Source organism: Drosophila rhopaloa, unplaced genomic scaffold, assembly GCF_018152115.1.
Source record: "Drosophila rhopaloa isolate 14029-0021.01 unplaced genomic scaffold, ASM1815211v1 contig_3, whole genome shotgun sequence".
Classification (NCBI taxonomy): Eukaryota; Metazoa; Arthropoda; class Insecta; order Diptera; family Drosophilidae; genus Drosophila; species Drosophila rhopaloa.
In genome coordinates, this window is record NW_025335123.1 from 15,577,494 (window position 1) to 15,597,403 (window position 19,910).

General features: G+C 38.8%; 2 protein-coding genes across 2 annotated transcripts; both read left to right on the forward strand.

Annotated features, from left to right (window-relative positions):
* Window positions 1-153: 153 nt before the first annotated feature.
* LOC108048465 (probable U3 small nucleolar RNA-associated protein 11) lies at window positions 154-1,424 on the forward strand. The gene is made up of 2 exons (XM_017129139.1): window positions 154-751; window positions 1,166-1,424. Exons 1-2 carry the CDS (start codon window positions 266-268, stop codon window positions 1,370-1,372), a joined length of 693 nt encoding a protein of 230 aa, XP_016984628.1. The 5' UTR covers window positions 154-265; the 3' UTR covers window positions 1,373-1,424.
* A 5,269-nt stretch (window positions 1,425-6,693) lies between these two features.
* LOC123037952 (ataxin-8-like) lies at window positions 6,694-19,060 on the forward strand. The gene is given in 2 exon segments (XM_044460843.1): window positions 6,694-6,780; window positions 18,725-19,060. Coding segments are annotated over 2 exon segments (423 nt in total).
* The last annotated feature ends 850 nt before the right edge of the window (window positions 19,061-19,910 follow it).

A 19,910-nucleotide genomic window follows, 5' to 3' on the forward strand; every position in this document is an offset into this window, starting at 1 on the left:
TTATTTGCTTCTAATGGGACATTTAAAAAACCATTTCCTGAGTCCGCTAAGTGCATATAGTGATGTTTTACGTTTAAAGTCACAACATTGAAATGATTGAAACTATCGTTCCGTTGCGCATTCCCAATTCGCCCGCTGTACAACTCTGAATAAGGAGGTTTTTTCAACACTGCCTGACGCGCACGTTTTCCAACCAAAACAAACGAGATTTTGTCCAGATTTTGTATTTAATTACTGCCTTAAGAGCGTATCGCATCTTATCAAGATGTCCTCGTGGAAGAAGGCCTCGAAGAGCAACCAGAAGGTGCACCGGGAGCGCCACCAGCCGGAGGCGCGCCAGCACCTGGGATTCCTGGAGAAAAAGAAGGACTACAAGAAACGCGCCCTCGACGCCCAGAAAAAGGAGAAGACCCTGAAGCTATTGTACCGGCGGGCGCAGAACAAGAATCCCGATGAGTTCTACCACCACATGATCAACTCCAAGCTGTCCAACGATGAGCACCGCGAGCAGGACAAGAAGGACGAGCACACGCCCGAGCAGCTGGCCCTCATGCAGACGCAGGACCTCAAGTATGTGGTCATGAAGCGCACCATGGAGCGCAAGAAGATTGACCGCTTGAAGCTCACGCTGGTGGATGTGGACGGCGCCGGGGGAGGGGCGAACCAGCGGATCACTTTCGACGACGAGGGCTGCCAGCAGGCGTTCACCCTGGGCGAACGCCTCCAGGAAGCGGAACAAAAACCAAAGCCGGTAAGTGGACGTCGTAGGATTTCATGTGGGTATCTTTCAAGGGAAACGCCAAACTAGAGGAGGCTTCTTGTAGATTTCTTCTATAAATATGGATTTTGGTTGTTCAAATCACATAAAACCAACCCACTCTAGAGCGTCGAAAAGTCAGGACAGTTCCAGATGTTGTTAAAGCTTTTTAAATTAACCTTTATTTATAATAACTAGCCCCGTTTTATTTTAAGTAAGCTAAAAGGCTTTAAATTGAGAAAACGCATTGATATTATAGTTTAAAAGCAACTTCTAGCTTGCCAGGGGTAATTTTAGAGGATTCAATATGTCAAATACCTAAGTTTCTATCTTGAGAAAAGGACTAATGGTATTATTTAAAACAAGAATTTGAGAACATAATAATTTAACAATTTTCTTTTTTTTTAGGAAACATCGCAGAGCTCCGACAAACAGCAGCGCCTCAACGAGCTCAAGAAACGTGAACACCGTGAAAGGGAGCTGGGCATCGTCCAGCAGAAGATTCAGCTGAAGAACGCGCTGAAGCAGCCGCGTCTTCTGAAGCCGAAGAAAGTGAAGGACGGAACCAAGGAAAGTGCGCCCGTTTATCGATTCCGCTACGAGCGAAGGAAATGAGCACTGTTCGCCTTTTAGGTTCTATATATGTAATAAAGAAATTAAGATTCAATTGGATTTTTGTCATGTTTTTAAGGGGGATGAATGTATATAATGAACCCTGAATACAATTATTTCTTATTAATAGCCTGATAAAAAATAAAAATAAATAATAATTGTTTTGCTTACAATCAGACATACTTAATGTGTTGTGTGGTTCAGCATCAATATACAAATAATGAAATTATTTAAATAATCGGAAAAAAGATGATCATGATGAATAAAAGAGTGCGGAAATCGAAGTTTTAAAACATTTTGCAAGTAAAAGGATTGAAGCTATACTTTATTCGTTTTCGTTAAAAACTGAAACGAATTTAGATCGTCCCAAGACTCAAGCCATTCAATTTTAATGCATGTTTCGTTAAGTTAGGAGCGCTTAGCCAAGGCATAAGCCAGGCATAAAGTTTATGGTTTGAGTCTGTGATCACCAGTTTTTGGACTAAAAAATATAAAACAATCTACAAATTACTTACAGAAATTAATAAATATAAAGAAAATAGACACAATCTTTTAACCCGTAGGCTATAATTTTAGAAAATACTTGTCTTAAAGTTTAGATTTATTATGTTATGAGAAATCGTCTCTTATGAAAAGGATTAAGGTTTACCAAATATTATATTATTCTTATATTAATTTGCACGTTTCTTGGCGGGCCAATTTACATATCATGTTTTATCTTTTTGGATTTTGGAAGGCTATTTTTTGTATTGCAACAAGAAACTGCCTTATTTATTGTACATTCAAAACAAAGTTTTATTCATAAAAATGAATGTTAAGAAAGGATTTCAATGTTCAATTGTAGATATAATTTTAAGAAAGAAAATTTTCTTGATTTGAAGGTTGTTGTCATTATGATTTTGGGTATATTTGAATATATGACGAACTCCTTTTTAAACCATATGTTTCTATCTTTAATTTTTTGTTAAAAACAGTTTTTTATGGAACCGGTTGCACCTTTCTCTTCATTTTGAAAGTGGAAACCGCAGGCGACAGACGGACGGGCAAACGTGCGCCGTATCCTTCCATTGTTGTCGGTCCTTGTTGGCACGATAAAAACATATGACACCATTTTGATGAGTCGCGCATTTTGGCACGCCAAATTATGCATAAAATAGATGGCTGTGTTGACACTCTCCGCAACAATGGGTTACTCGGGATCGAAGGGGATGGAAGGGATCGGATCGGACCGGATCGGTGTATATCTCTGTAGTGCAGCTCACCTAATCGGACTTGTCACGAGGGCATCACAACAAACCGGGTTTTCGGGGGGTGGAACTTCAATAGTAACGCAAAACCTGCACAGATTTTTTAACTAGCATCAATTGGGTTTGTAATTTGAAACTTAACTGCCGAACGAGGGGTGTTCGGAAAATGGGAGTGGGAATGGAAATGCGATTGCGGTGGGCACATGTGTGTGACTGTTTTGGACGAACTCAACTGGGGTTGTGTTCAACATTTTGTTGTTTGTTTTCCCTGGGAGGGCAGGTCAAGGTTTCGCTGAATTAGTTGCCTCACAATAAACTTACAAGTTTCAATTTGTTGCGATCAACCAGAATACTGCTACAAATAAATAAATAAATTACATTTGTTTCTGTATCAAATGTTATACAATTTGAATACATTCATTTATTTATGTTGATTGTGTGGTTTTTGGAATATTTGATATATTTTTAGGTTGCTATTAAATTGCAACAAGCTAAAGAACCTATAGTTCTTAAAGAAAACAATATTCTTTAGTCTTCATAAATTGTTTTAAAAATCGATTGCTTTGTATTTGAAACAATAAATATTTTTGACTCGAGTTTAATCCATTGAAAGATAATAAGTTTAAGTCTTGTTCGGTTTGTCTTTAAGCTTGATATGCATATTGTGAGTTAATCTAGTTGAAATGTTCATAAGTTCATAACAGCCAATCCAAAGTTTTTTCACAACTTCCCACGTTGCCTTTCCCGGAATCGGAATATATGGATGTATGAAGCGGTGTTCCCAAAATAGGATTATACATTAATTGTAAGCTCGTTAAATCCCGTTGAGTGTGAGAATGAATTGCGCGAAATAATTTTTTTTTTTTGGGCGCACTTTTCCGCTTTAAAGAAAAAAAGAGAAAAGAAAGGGGAGTGAAAAGGGAAAAGCGGGGAAACGGAAAACGGGAAGCGATTCTCATGTCAAATGCACACGATTCACGCGTGTCGGGGGCGGCGAAGCGGTGAATTAAGATATTTACGCTAACAAAACCATCAATGATGGAAGGTTGGACCGATCCCCGGCCCCCTTTTCATCCCAGATCCGTCCAGATAGGCGGGTGGAACGGCCGGCGGAAGCGGGAATCCAGGACCTGGACGTTGACATCTCCTGAGCAACTCAGGAACACGCGCTCGGTTGTCAGGTTGCGCTTATCACGGCGGTCCAGTCGCCGCACTTTGGACGGGGTGTACCTTATCGGGGTACGACTGTATGACGGCACAACGGCACGACTGGCGGGACACGTGCGGTCACGTGACCGGAGCTACAAACTTTTACACGTGCGCCAGCACCACCAGACCTAAAAACCCAGACGGTAAGGCCACACAGAGAAAAAGATTGTACTCAAAAGGTATAATTAGCCATGAAATTGTACACCTGAAATACATCAGAAATCTAGAAGTAAACGTTGGACACTCTGCGTATTTTTTAATTAAATTAAATAACTTCTAACAAACTGTTAAATAAATTTTATATATATGTAACAACACAATGGAAAAATACATTTTTTAAGACAAATTAATTATATCACAGGGCCTAATACATATGTGTATATGTATGTTTTAAGTAAAGTAAATTTTTTTATATTAATTTAAACGGCTTTAGAAATATAACAATCTATTAATATTTTGTTGGGACTTAACCTTCTGTGTCTAATGTCTTAATGAATAATAATTACATTCATTTATATGATTTTTATATATTTACAATATTTAAATCTTACAATAACTAAATAAATATTTGATTTTTTAGATTTTAATGGGTTGCTATTATTTTAATTAATAATTATTATAATTATAAGTAATTCTACTCATTTATAAGCGATATAATCGCAATGTAAGCCCCCACATATTATATGGAGTTTTTCGCTCAGTGCTGTTTCCGTTCAATGTCACGGTTAAGGGGGCGGAATGCAAGTAGAACGTGGCTATGGGCGTGGCACTTGCTTGGGAACAGGATGAAAGGGAAATGTGCAGGGAAAAGGGGTTTGGAGATGTCATTTGCAAGCCAATTCCAGATTGATAAACAAATTAAGGGTATTTGACGAGTGGGCGGTCCTGGGGGCGTGGCTGGGAACTAAGAAATGCTGCGACCAAGCGATTGCTAAATGCAAAAAATCTATTATTAGGCTGTCAAATAAAACATTACAATTACATTTCAATTGTTTCCCAATTCGTTTAATAATTGTGAGAAAAGTGGCTGCGAAATTAAAGTTTACAACTTTATAAGACTATTTGTTTGAGCAATAAAAAAATTAATAACAATATAATTTAACTATTTAATAAAAGGCTGTAAATTAGCTAAAGCCCGTAGGAATCCAAAACGGATATAAGTCTAATAAAACAACAAGAAAACCATAATCTATCTGCTTTAGAAGTATCGAAAACTATGACCAAAATTTTGTACTTGCCAAAAGGCAAATATTTTTATTAAAAAGTGGACCAAAATGTTGTTTAAGATAGTTTGTAAAATTGACATATCAAATTTAGGAGCTCTAAGAAACTTTGATAAAAGACTTTAAAACAAAATGATTGTTATTCTATTTCAAAGAGTTTCCATCGTTACAAAATAATATAAAATTAAAAAGCTAATCAAAATGCCAAATCCTGCCTCTGGCTTATTACTTTCATCTTTTTGATTTCGACACTATAGTTTTTTCAAATGCTATCTTTTTCTTTTTGCCTAAGCAAACTTTTCAAATTGGTCATGGGAAATGGAAAACCCTTTCCCCGACTTTTCGCCAGACAAACTGTCTGTCATCATCGTTACAGTTATGATTTACCTGCCCATTTAGGAGCCCTGTGTGTCACTCCAACCCCATAAACCACCCCGAAAAAACCCTAAATGAAAACCCTAACTCAAACCCGAAAACGGGCACGCGTCAGTTCGCAACGATCCCTAACAATGCGGGAAAAATAAAAAAAGGAGCAGAGGACACAATCGAGCCCAACCTGAGCCATTAATATAAACGCCAACTGGCAAGTCAACAGGCGCACTAGACAAATCCCATAAGCAAATTCAGTTTACGCAGTTCAGTTCAGTTACCCCCCGGAGTGTAGACCCCTCTTCAGACCCCGGATCCGGGAATTTGGGAATCCGGGGTTCTGGAGGGTTACCCCGCTCAAGTGCAACCCTGTTACTTTTGGGTAAGTCGGAAGGAACGGAACTCGCACATGGACTTTTTATTGTGCGAGTTAACTTTGAAGTGTCGCTGTTTATGGGCAACGGAAGTCCTCGTCTGCCTTCATGGGAGCTGTCCTTCTGGCTTCTTTCTGGACTTATTTGGCTATTTTATTACACATTTTAACAACTACCTCATTCACTCTTAAGGCTTTCATGGAACTTTGCCCCTATTATATCTTAAATTGATTAAAATTAATACATCTTTACTATTCTCAAAAGAAAGCATTGGCAGTTTTGCCCCAATTTCCACTTAGGAATTCGAGTTTTTATTATTTAAAGTGTTAAGAGATAAACAAAATATTAAAATAAATCAGGCAGGTGAAAACTATATATTTATACATATTTAAAATAAATTTAGTTAAAATATCGTTTTATGGTTGATACGATTATTAAGCCATTTGTGTTGCCCTTCAATTTTTGTATTAATGTTATATGTTATTAATATTCACCCAATATAATTATTTTTGTATTTAAAATAGCACCTTGCCTTAAAGGTACTTGATTATATTTTTCATTGTTTAGCTAGTTCTAATTCCCAATTGAGCCACCTTTTGTATGGCAAAACTGTCGTTCCCTGGTGGTCCATCTACCCATCTATCCGTTCATCTGTCAGTCAGTTTGTTCCCGAATCGAGGAGTGTGAGAGTAACCCCTAAATTGACCTTTAAAACTCCCAAATGCGCAATTTATCATTTCCTCACCAGAAAACCCCGAGCACACTTCCAAAATTCCCAGTGCGAAGGGGGTTTCAGCCCACGGATGAGGATGTGGATGTGGATATGGATGTGGATGTGGATTTTTGACAGGGCGGAGCAGAGCAGACGATGTCGACGAGTGCCATCAATCGTTTAGACCACGATGGCGATGGCGATAGCGACAAATCTGATACGAGATTGCGAGGCGGATGCGGATTCAGATTCAGATGCGTCCCCGGTCGAGGATTATGTGCGTGTAAAGCGCACACCCACAAAAATGCTACCCTTTCCACTGGACGACCAACACCCATCGACCACCGACATTCCCCCCGCCCACAAAAAAAACTTGGACACACTCGGCAAAAGATAACTCAACACTTTCAGCACTTAATCCCTGGAATTATGTACCTTTTCTTTCAGTATGTGAATTTTAAATTTATTTTATCATTTAACAATGGACCTAGTTTGTATAGAAAGTGGAGCTTACTTGTACGACGACAAACTTAGCTGATTTTAAACGTGTTAATTGATTTTCTAATATGTAGTCTTACCAATGTATTCAAATTTCACTGTTAACTGGGCAAATACAATTTGTATAATCTTCAATTTATGATATATCTATCAAATATATTTATGCTATGTTATGATTAAAACGAAAATGTGGTAGATAATAATACATTTGTATTGAAAATTGATTTATTTTTTCGAGTGCACCTTGACTGATGTGAATGGGCAAAGTTTTGGCAACACTTTGAACCCGTTTGGGGGCATTCGTCAAGCTCGAAGCGACTGTCATTGCGGTCAGGAGAAGTTCTGGCTTTTTGGGTGCCGGATGGAACTTGGAATGGGATTGGGATTGCGATTGGGAATGAAAATGGGAATGGGAATGGGAATGGAAACTACAGGATGGAGTCGGGGGAACTTACTTCTGACCAAAGGTGAGCAAGGCAAAGTTCATTTGGATTTATTCCGGTAGGAAAAACGCTTGGTTTGCAAATTAGAAAGGGTCTTCGCTTAATTACAATGAGAGATGCAGAATCAAATGGTTTAATACACCATCAAGATGTTAAATGTAAATGATGGTCAATAATATGATTTATGATTTACACAAATATTTTATTTATTACAGGTAAATCATAAAAAGAAACGGTTCTTTTATTATATAAAGTGTTATACAAATTTTGCATTAGATAGTTACATAGTAATATACATTTTAAAAATGTATATTTGTGATTGCAATTTTTCATATATTTCTATTACTTTAATAACTTTTCATTTTAAGTAATGCTTCTGCCACTGTTCATAGCCCTTAATTTGTCTTACCTTCCTGTTGCCGTTCCCTCCCCTCACTTTTAGCCTCTTGTTGATCCTCTTAAAATCTGGTTAACCATTGTAAAATATCCTACCCAAAAGTTGCATCCTTCGACACACACATTTTTTGCGTGTTAGTTTTTGTCATGTAGAGCCCAACAACTTTGGCTGGCTTTTTGGGTTGGATTATTGGTTTGGGTTGATTTTGGGTGAGGGATTTTGGGTTTTGGGGTAAAATGGTAACAAACATTTGAGGTCTAAGCGGGGGGAGTGGGGGGTGTGTGTGTGTGTGTGGAACATGTGCGAGCGTGTAACCCATTTGGTACACCAACAAAGGGTCGGGACACGCCCACAGACAATCGCCCACCGCCCACCGCCCATAGCCACCTGTTCGCCCATCACCACCCCCTCAGCGGGCGGCCTTCAGTCCTGTTTCCTTTTCATTCTTTTTTTTTTTTCTGTATGTTGCCCTTTGGCTCTTCCCTCTTTCGTACTATTGTTTGGCTGCAAGGAAAGTGTGAACAACATTTTTCATAAATTTAACCAAACATTTTGCGGAGGAGGAGTGGCTGGAACAATGAAAACAATAGAGCGAACAAGAGCAATAACAATAAACGATAGATATTTACCGCAGCAGGGAGGCCGCCCAGAAAGGGAGGGGGATGGGGAGGGGAGAGGGGGGTGGTATTTCGAGGCGAAGGTTATAGCGAACCCTCGAGTCGTTCGATCCACCGGGGACTGGTGGCGTCCCTTTCGCACGCATTCGGCCTTGCCGGGGGAGACAATAACAAACCAATTACAGTTAGATTGGCCGCATATTAAAAATCGAATGAGAAACACATCTGTCGCTGTTGTGTCTGGTAACCCCGAACCCTCATCCTTGTAAGCCCCCCTCCCCGCCAGACTAGCCCCTCCCCGCGCCCCTGGGGGTATGCACGGTGCAAAAAGATGTGTTACTTCCTGAAAACCATGGGATGCAGAGAAAAACTACACTAGTTAATTGCTTTAAGAATATAAAATGTATATCCTAAAATGAACATAAATCATTTTAAAATTCTTTACTTATTATTTCTGTAATATATACATTTATTTTTAAATTAAATAGCTTAGATTAATTTAAATGTTAACAATGTACTAAAATTAATGGAATATTTAAAAATGTTTAAAAAAAACATTTATTATAGATACAAATATTTAAAGTAAGTTAAAAAATAACTTATTAAATGAATTTGAAACTATTGTTTTCGGTGTACAGCTTCCCCTTGGTCCGTTTCTTTTCTTTTTTGGCAACTGTTTCGAAAAAATGGTTATAAGCGAAAACCTGCGGGGTTGTGAATACCCGAAGGGGAGGGCGGTGTGAGCGGAGGGGGCGTGGCACCCAGCGGGCGATCAGAGGCGGCGGGTTGCGAGGGGTGGGGGGGTTTTTAGCAGGGGGTGAACTCGACAAAAAAGCAAACTACAAATAAAATATGATTATGAAATGATTATTATAATTATGCTGGCATCTTCACAGATGTTGTTGCCGTTAACTGTGACCACGCCCCCACACACATCGCGCCCCCCCCCCCCCCTGCCGACCATCCCCCTTTTGATTCTACCCAAAAATACAGGCGAAACCCAAGCGAGCTGGTTAATAATAAGCTGAAATTAGGGCGTGCTGGGCAAAAAGTCCCCATTCGTCCCTCACCAACCTGTGCACAAAGAGAAAATACTTGATAGTTCCCTTAAATGTACTGTCTATTTGTAATGTCATATTTAGCTAATGTTATATAGGTTCTATAATGTTGTAAAGAAAGACTTTTTCCATATCTTTCCGACATCATCAAGTAACATCATTATTTAATAATATGTTTAAGGATTGTTTTTTACATATTTCCTTTTATATCTCAATATATATTTTTTAATTAGCTGCACTATGACAATTATTCTTAACTTATTTTAATATTTACGGTAATTAACACTTTATTTTAGGTATATTTTTCAGTGTATTTCAGACTCAAAGCAGAAGAAGCTCCTTCTTTATTTTGTCCCATAAAAGATCTCTAAAAACCAGCACGTCGCAGAATTCCCACATATTTTCATATTTGTTCCTTGAAAAAGCGTGGGTGAAATAGGGGGGCTGGAGAAAGGGAAATGGAAGGCTAAAAGGGGCGTGGCGTGGGAGTGTGAGTGTGTGTGTGCCTTTGTGTCCTTATTATTAGCAGAGGAGGCGTTGAAAATCCTCTTAAGGTAAACTGTGCATTATTAATGAAGTGCAGGACTCGAAAACAGCGAAAGGGAAAACGAAAGGATGGCGAAGAGGTGTCGTATTTGTTTGGGGTTTCACTTTTGTTCATCGGGGTCATGGGTTAAAACAATGGCCACAGCACAATATTATAGATGGGAAGCTTTATGTCAATAGTTGATCCATTGGGTGGAACAACGTTGTGGCAATGCCATTTTTTAAACAAATTGGAGCCAAATGATAAATTATAAATTGGCTGAGACAATAAAAAGTATATATTTATGCATTTTTATGTTTATAAAAAATTTCTTAGTGTTTTATTATGTTTAAGGCACTACAAAATGATTTATTTTGAATAAAAAATTTGAATGAAAAAGTAAAATATTTTATGGCATATAAGTGGTTTTGTTTTATTATGTCCACCTTTACAATTAAAGTTTAATAAAAAACTTTTATAATATTTAAGAATCTCATTACTTTTGAATTAGTTGTACCTCATAAGTTATTCTTGTATATTTCCATTGATTATTTTTAATTCTAAACTCTAAAAATTACAAAAAATTACTTACTATGCCCTCCTATTTTCGCTTGAGTTTTGTAAACTATACTATTATTTATAATAAAAAAATAACAAGTAGTGCCACGTTAAAAACCAACAACGTGTAAAGCAAATGAAAAATCGGTGGTACATATATTATTATTATTATATTATTTATACTTCATCAAAATCATTAAAATTGGAACTTATGAGACTATGTTTTACATGTTAAATTCCACTTTGAAAACCCTCATTTAAAAATCAATCAAAATGTCCTGCGAAGAAAGCACTTCGTTGCCAAGTGCCTTTCCAGGATAATACTCGGTTCGGTCCGCACTCGATTGGGGGAAGAGATCCTCTGCCGACTAATCGAATTAATTGCTTAGACCCAGTGAGGCTTATAACCACCTAATCAGATGAGAACCGCAGATGAGAATTTATTCCTGGCCGCATCGCAATCTGGTTATAATCTCGCGCTGATTACAATGGTCACCGGCCTTAGCCTTTTTATTTTTTTTTTTTTTTTTTTGTTGGTCCGGGGAAGTGAAGTGCGAGATTGGATTTCGCCCGGCACCCACTCTATTGGAATAGCCTCCCCCTTCTTCGTTCCGCTGGAAAATGTTCAATCAAGTGAAGTTTTTCCAAGCTCCGGAACTCAAGTCAATAATTCACCTGTTCAACTCGCCGCTCGTGTCCGTTTTTCGGCCACTGTTTAATATTATAAGTAATTTTTAGCCCCGCCCCCCTCGCAGGTAAAGCCCCCCGCCCTTTTGTCGTGGAGAGGGGGTGGGGGGTGAGGGGATTGTGAAGCGTTTTCGCCGCCTGTTTTGTGATGTGGAAACGATGCGCATAAAATCAGCGGCGCGTATGGCAGGAAAAGGGGGTTGGGGGTTGGGGCAAAAGGGGGGAGGTCTTAAGAGAGAGGAATAGAAGGAAGGGGGGGGGCGAGGGGACGGTGGAATTGGAAGGAGCAGGAGGTTGTCGACACCAAAGCAGCCTGGCAAGCTGGCCACTAGATTTCCCACACTGGGAAAAATTATGCAATATTTTATGTATACTACTAAAATTCAGCGGAATGTGTGCTATTGAAGACCTTTTTAGATAAACTTAGTTTCACAATAAAATAAAATAAATTTCAAAAAACCGAAACTGTGATTTTCTTTATTCCAATTACTTTTTATCCTTAAGGTTAAGCTACAACCATCTTTAAATTTAAATATTAAAACAATGCTATGTATTTACAACATCGCAAAATATTTGAGATATATGAACTCAATCTTATTTTATTCTTAGCTTCACAAAAAGTGGAAAGGAAGGTTAATTTTGATATTCACAAATTTTACTGATAGTTAGTTTATAAACCACCAAACAATTCGAACATATCTTTCGGGTTACGTGTCTATTTTTTGTACCAACTAAATACTAAAGGGTTTTGGTATTTTTAAGCTCGTGAAGTGCCACCTGTTTTCTCGCAGTGCCTCCGTCCGTGTTCGCCTGCCCGTCGTATCAATCAAAACAACGCGAACGGAGGCCCAACCAAGTGGACTGTTGGATGGACGGGTGGATGGATGGACAGACTGATGGTTGGAGGGATGGATGGATGGATGGACGGATGGATGGACGGACCTAAGCCAAAGATTTGACATGGATCAGTAATCTAATGCCAGATTACGTATACGCATGGCGGGACCCGCAAACTTTGGACCCTGCCAACCAAACCAACCTCCTTGTCGTCTGTCTGCGGCTCTGCGGCTACGTATCTGAGTATCTGAGTATTTGTGCTTGAGTGTGAGCGAGTCAAGTCCCCCAGATGCCACGCCCCCCATCCCGGACAGCCGCCCCCTCGGTGGGGCGTCTGAAGCCAAAAGAACGACAAACGAATCCAAAGCTAAAGCCAAACCAAAACCGAACAGAACAGAGCTGAACTGAACTGAACTGAACTATGTATAGCGAACCGAGACCCGGCATGAATGAATGGATGAATGAGCTCAGCCCGGCTCAGCACAGCTTCGAGGAAGTCCCGAGGAACTGGGAGTTGGAAACAGGGAGTTGGGAACTGCGAGTTGGAAGCGAGGTGATGGGAGCCTGGGAAAGGCGCAGGCACACTGCAAACAATTTTGGGGGACCAGATGGCCATTTCCTTAAAATACAAGACTATAGTCTACTATAGTATACTATCCCAAAATCTATTAAAACTACCATTATCAATAATAACAACTTTGGATGTTACATAATAAATAAATAATAAATAAAATAAAAAAACTTTCAATCAATAATTGGATCACTTTTTCGATAACTGATTTTTTTCGGGTCTAAAATAAATTTTAAAAATATGTTTATTTAAGTTTTGTGAATCAAAGGAAGCTACAAAGAAAGCATTTTATAAGATATCTTAAATGTGCAACTGAAATAAGTCGAAATACAGTTTTTAAAACGTGTTTTTTAATATTTGCTGAATCTTGGCATCCAATTTATTTGAAAGCTTTAAGTTAACAAACCAAACAAACCAAAAATATTATCCGAGTAAATACCTTACCCCTGACAACATATACATTTAATTTTATAAGTGCAGAATTTTATTTATACAACAAAATTTCAAGCCTACCAACTTTTCTCTCAGTGCTTGACTAACCATGGTCGTTGCTGTCAGTTTGTTCAGCCAGTCGAGAGTTTATATCGATGATGACTGCGCTGATATAACGAAGGAGCTCCATCGTTGGCTGTCTTTCGTCTCTCGTCTGAATCCGAATCTGAATCTGAATCCGAGGGTTCGGCACTCACACTCACACACACACACAGACACAGGTGCGGCACACAGATACAGACACTCACACACACACATTGGCAGACAGCGTCATTGGCGTTTGGCAAGTTTTATGCTTGTTTGGGCCCGATTTCGGTTAGCCCCGTCGTCAGCGACCTCCGTGTTACCCTCGCACAAAGTTATTATTCAGGGGGGAGGGGGTGGAGGGGAGAGGGGTGTTTGGCAGGTGGGACCGGGGTCAAAGGTAACCAGTGATGGAGATGCCACACATTTATTTCTTACCACGATTGGGCTCCGCATTAATGCTCACACAAACCCTGACAAAACACACAAAAAACTAAGGCCAATAAAAAAGTCTTTTGGATTTTGTAATGAAAAATTAAAAAACATTTTGTATTTTATTACAACGAAATACGCTATTGTAATAACAATTATTTTAAAGCAAAATTTAACTATCGTCATTATTTCTTTGTCTATATTTATGAAATAAAATACATTTTCACTTTTTACAGTTGCCCCTCAAAGTATCTACACATTTGTGGGAATAACTAGATGGTTATTTTGGAGTTCAAAGATATTATTCCATGGAACTTTACTCCTGGACCTCTGATATGGCAGATGGTAGCTCCGATTGAGCCCCAAAAAGACAGGCTGTCTGTGTGTCAGATATCCTTGAATATATACATATTGATATGACCAAAGATAGGCCGACGTTCACTGAAGGACAGGAAGAGGGTTCGATGGCATGGCCGTCAAAGCGTGGCAACCACCAATGCGACCCACCCAGAAAACCACCCAAAGAGACCCCCACCCCCACCCCCACCACTTGCCACGCCCCCCAGTCTCCATCACAGTTGACATGCTACGCCCACAAGCAGAGGCCCCAAATATATACGAATATGTATAGATATTGTACATTTATATATTCGTGTGTCCATGTAAAACAAGTGGATGTCGGCACTGGAAAAAGTTAGAACTACACAATATTACTTAAATAATTCAAAGAAATAATTGTTATTACTTGCTATAAGATTTACAATTGAATGTTGCCATTATATTATGATTTTCTAATTAAAAGAGTGTATAAAATATAATTCGTGAGAGGAATACAATATTTATACCTTGCCATTAAACCTTAAAATAAATAAATCTTGAAATATCGACATTATATATGATATTTAAAATCCAAATATTTAGTTATTATTGCCTGCGTCTTAAATTTTAAAAAATAAAATTGTAGTTAAGGTGAAGGTATTTAAATCGCTGCAATATTATAAATATTATTATTATTATTCTTGATTTGGTTTAAGTATTGTACTTTCTTTAATATTTGAAATTGTTTTAATGCATTTCTTATCTTTCCAAGATGGAGTTTTAGATTTCTCACAATATTTATTTACAGTGCACCGCTTCGAACTATATTTTGTTTATATCCGGCTGGTATTTTTGCTGTGCTCGGCTTTACTGCCAGAGAAGTGGGAATTTGCCTTTGGTGCTCCAATTTGGCCTTATCCTTGTCTGACTGTTTGCCCGCACCCCCCCCCCCCCTCCCCTCTCCCCCTTTTCCTTTTCCATTTCCATTTCCTTTTTTCCGATCCTGGTACGTGACCGAATCGTCGTTGCACGTATTTGCTGCTGCTGATTTGTGGAACTTGCCTCCTTATATAAGCATAATTCCTAGAGCAAAGTTCGATTGGCAGCGGAGGAAATATGGAAGAAACAGGGGGAACGGGGGCACGGGGGTCACCTGATTGACATTAGTTATTGACATTCTTTCTTTGCCTGCGAAATGCATATTGTAAAGTGCAGTTTGATTCGGTTCTAAATCCAATCCAGCTTGTCAACTGCTTGAAAAAAGATCATAAAATGGGAAATAGGAAATTAAGTTTGCGACTCAATTTTGTTACAGCTAGATAAGAATCGTATTCATTTCTTTCCGCTTTTATTTACACAGAATTTTTAGGAACAGAGTCTTAAATTATTTATTAGACCTCACATTTTAGGATTAAGTTTCTGCCAGCCATCAAATTATTAAAAACTAGGACAAAAATACTTAAAATAGATTTCCCTAGGGTTCACTTTTGAATGCAGATTTTTATTTTAAAATCAAGTTTACCATATTTGTCTATAAAATAGTGTATCTTCATACTAAAAATAGTGTCTCGTCAGGTTTTCCGTGTTGTTTTCCCATTGGCAGCATTAGCATATAAATATTTGTGGGGCAAATGGGCGGGAATGAAATAAGGGCTGTGATTCCAGTCGCATCTCGTGGTTGGATTCTGGATTCTGGATTCAGGATTCAGGACTCTGGATGCTGAAATCTGGCCCCCAAAACGCCTGCGACTGTGATTTATGCCCCCCCCCCATTTAGATATATATCTTGTAACGATGGCAAGGACTCTGGTTTACCTTTCGCCAGGATGTCGGGATGTTGGGATATGGGGACGTGGGGGTGTCGGGGGAGGGATATATCCATCAGGCATTACTTTTATGTGGCAGTTGTGCTGCCGAGGCGAACTCGTAAAAGCAACGCAATTTCGCATTCACCCTGACACTGACTGATGTGCCGTTGCTGGAGGTCCTTGGGCCAACTCCTGGAACCTGGATCCTGGCCCCTCCCCCCACCCCCTCCCCCATCCCCTCCCTACAGACTCCGAATCCGAGCCTGAATCTGAATCTGAATCTGGTTCTGCTTCTGGTTCTGGTTCTTGGGCCTGTCATTCATTTCTTATCTCTCGCCTTCGCCTTGAATGTGTCTCTAGGCTGTCATTCTGCTTTCGATGAATATCTTCCACGGAGGGTGGGGGGAATGGCTGCGGAGAAAGTGGGAAGAGTGGGAGAAATGGCTGCGGAGAAAGTGGGAAGAGTGGGCGGGAAGTGCACCGGCAGAAAGGTACCCAAAAATGTCAATTAAAATGTAAGATTATTATAACCAAACAGTTAGGAACTTAAATAACTAAAGTTCAACAAAAATGTGTTTTTTTAATCAACGAATTTTTTTATTGGGCTAACAAATATATCGTAAGATCGTTTAGTTTTCTTAAGTTGGGTAAAAAATTGTTAGGTAAACATTTTACACACCCAAATATATTTTTGGTTAACTATCATGTTGTTATAAAAGTGGATTCAGGGTTACGTTTCCCAAAAAAAAAAAATGTCAAACGTATAAGTGAAAAACTATTTAAATTAGGCGTTTTAATCTTTGATTGTGATCCTGTTGGTTGGAGTCTTTAAAATATTTGTATTAAGCCTTATTCTGTTTTTCTCTGTGTAGACGCAGGGAAAGTGGCAGTTGGAGTGGGAGGCCAAATGGCAGCTACACAGTCGTCATCGTCAACGTGTAATCATCATCGTCATTGCCATCTCCCTCCTCATCCATCTATCCATCCACATCTACAGTCACATCCACATCCACATCCTCATCCTCAACTACATCCTCATCCTCATTCCCGGCCAGCAGCCATCTCCATTCTCGTAAGTATCAGAATCAGGAGCGTTGTCGTTGTCGTCCTCGCGAAATCGTTGTGTTCCAAATAGCCTCATTGAGTCGGGCCTCACCCAAAACCACCGCCCAACTCCCCCTGCACCGAGAGAAAAATGCTGTCATTCAATTATAATACAAAAAAGTAAGTCGCTTAAACTTAATTTAATACAAAGCTTTCTTTATATAGCCGTAAATTGTCTTTGCTTTGCAGATATTCAACCGTTTCTACAAAAATGTAGTAATGTCTTCTATATTTAATTAATGATATATTTAATACAAAATATTACAAAATATTTAATAAAGCTTATCGTTGGGTTTTAAAGGCGATAAATATATATTTTGAATTGGTTTACTCTTTGGAACATTTACGTTAGATTTTCCCTATTTTTATTATAAGATAGTCGTTTGTTACATCGGTAAAACTATGTTCAGTGACTGAAATTCAAACTGTGCGTTTGGCAGTGACAACAGCAACATCTTTAGGAGGTAGTAATACACTTAACAAAAAAAGTTATACGTATTTCAAAGGTGAGCGGTTAGAGAAGGACAAGTATAAAATTTAATTTTAGAATTCCGTATAATTAGTTTCTTAATGTTGATCATGGTAAATTTACCCTGATTAGATACTTACTTTCATTCCATAATCTGTGCTTTCAAAGGTAAACTGTGGTAACAGAGTTATTAGCACCTTATTTCTCTGAGTGTACCTATAACTTTGGCAATGGCTGTACTGTAGTATCAGCTCCAACATCGGCGGCAGTTCCCGATGCTCTTGTTATTACAACAAGCACAAGTTTTTATCACCACCGTCACCCCCAAAATGCCAGTCAGCGTTGCATCGTCAACAGCAGCAACATGGTATTTCGGTTTTTCGGGGGGAGGTAGGTAGTACTTGGGGATCCGGGATATATATATATATATATATTTTTTTTTTTTTTTTTTTTTTGTTTAAGGGAGTGGGGGTGCTATTGCTGGGAGCCATGAGCCGTGAGCTTGAGATTTTCGGCTTCAGGCCTCGGGGCAACGTTTGTCCTTGCTGTGTGTGCTCAGCTTTTTATTTTTTTTTTGGAGTTTATGGTCTTTGTCACACAGACAGAGACACAGAGAACTCACACAGACACGGCAGCCAGTCAACTGTTATGTGCTCAGCCATTGAAACGTTTTATCAAAACTACCCATGGCACACAGCCTGTGGGTGTGGGTGTGGGTGGGGAAATCGGGATGGGGGCCTTTTCCCAGCCCGGAAAAATAGTTGAAAAGCCATAGAACAGCAACCTGTCGTCCGAATCCGAGTTCGGACTCGATTCTCGACATTTCCAAAGGGGAATGGGTCCAGAACCAAGAGGAGAGGGGTTTCAAGAGACCTAACTGAAGGTTACAAAGAAAACATTCATTACAAAAGAAGAGTTTGAAGCCATCATTTTACTGCCAGAAAGGAGGCAAATAACTATTGTATTTAAGGGGGCAAATAACTATTTTATTTAATGTTACAAACAATTTAACTAAATATTGTACGGCAAATATTAAGAAACAATGAAAAATTTAGGAAACAAAATGAAAATTTTAATTTATTAGCTTACCACAATATTTTAAATATAATTTAGTGTTTTTTTAACAAGGCCTAAATTATTATATGTTTTAAGGTCATGTTTCTTAAACTTAGCCAAGTATCCTTAGATGCATTGCAACTTTTTGTTTTAAATACGAACTATTAGAAGAGTAACATTTTGCTCACAGGATTTTACTTGACAACTTAATAACAATTACGAACTTAGAAACAATTTTTGTTGGTTTTTAAAGGCAACCCTCGTTATAATAGTTTTTTTATTCGTGGCCATGACCGCTGTTTGTTTGTTGTCGTTGTGCCTTTCAGATCTGGGAGCAACAGCAACATCAACAGCAACAGCAACCACAGCGGAGCCTGATATTGATGGCATGTCGACAACAACACATGCAGCAGCCATGGCAACAGCAACAACTACATAAAAAACAGCAGCAGCAACTGTATCAGGAGCAACAGCAGCAGCATCAACTGCAGCAACAGTACCATCAGCAACAGCATCAGCAGTACCAAAAACAACAGCAGCAGCAACACTAACAGCAACACCAACAGCAACACCAAAAGCAGCAGCAGCAACAGCAGCAGCAATATACAGATTGCCAACAACAGCAGCAACATCATCGGCAGCAGCAGCAACAACATGAGTGACAACAACACTGCTGGGCCACAAGGATGTGTTGCAACATGCAATTGCAACTGGCAATGTTGCACATTGGGCATTCAGAGTGGACTGGGAAAGCTGGAAAATCAGCAGGTTGGTGTTGAACAGTATATATGGCAGAATTTCTGTGCGTTACGAACACAGCGAGTCAGTGAGAAAGAGAAAATAGCAAAGTCGACATTTGTATTCGCATAACCTTAAAGGAAATTATAATATATTATTGATATATAATTGAGCATTAGATTATTCTAAGGATTGTCATTTTGTTATAATATTCCATATTCCATTCCAACTTATAACAATGTACATCACCACATGCAACCGGCAGTCGATTTGAAGAATTAATCATGTTGACAATCACAAAGAGAACTTGACTCTAATTATGAAAAAACATAACTGGATGGTTGCCTTCATTTTCACTCGGTGGAGGAAATGAAAGACCAATCAATTAGACAGTGGCTTAAATTTAACGAGGACGGAAGCTAACTTCGGCAAGCCGAAGTTTTAATACCCTTGCAGACTTTGCCGAAATTGCTAAAACTGAAAAAGTAGCCAAAGGAATAAGGTATACATAAATAAACTAGATTTTCATCGTTTAATGTCAATTGCTTTTATACTGCAAAAATGTCATATAAAAATAGAAAAAAAGGGATACTTTCGCAGCCTTTAACTATTTTTCCTACGGAAGCTATAAGAAATAGACGTCCGATCGGCAAGCGCTTTTACCCTAATCAAGATATGCGTAAATAAATAAGACTTGGAAAAATTTATGTCAGTAGCTTACACACTACGCGAAAAATTCAGAAAATCATCAAATTTGGACCGATTACACCCTGT

Excerpts from the sequence above, each read along its gene's own strand:
- LOC108048465 (XM_017129139.1), top strand. The coding sequence starts at position 266 with ATGTCCTCGTGGAAGAAGGCCTCGAAGAGCAACCAGAAGGTGCACCGG. Across the intron at positions 752-1,165 it reads CGGAACAAAAACCAAAGCCG|GAAACATCGCAGAGCTCCGA; the intron begins GTAAGTGGACGT and ends CTTTTTTTTTAG.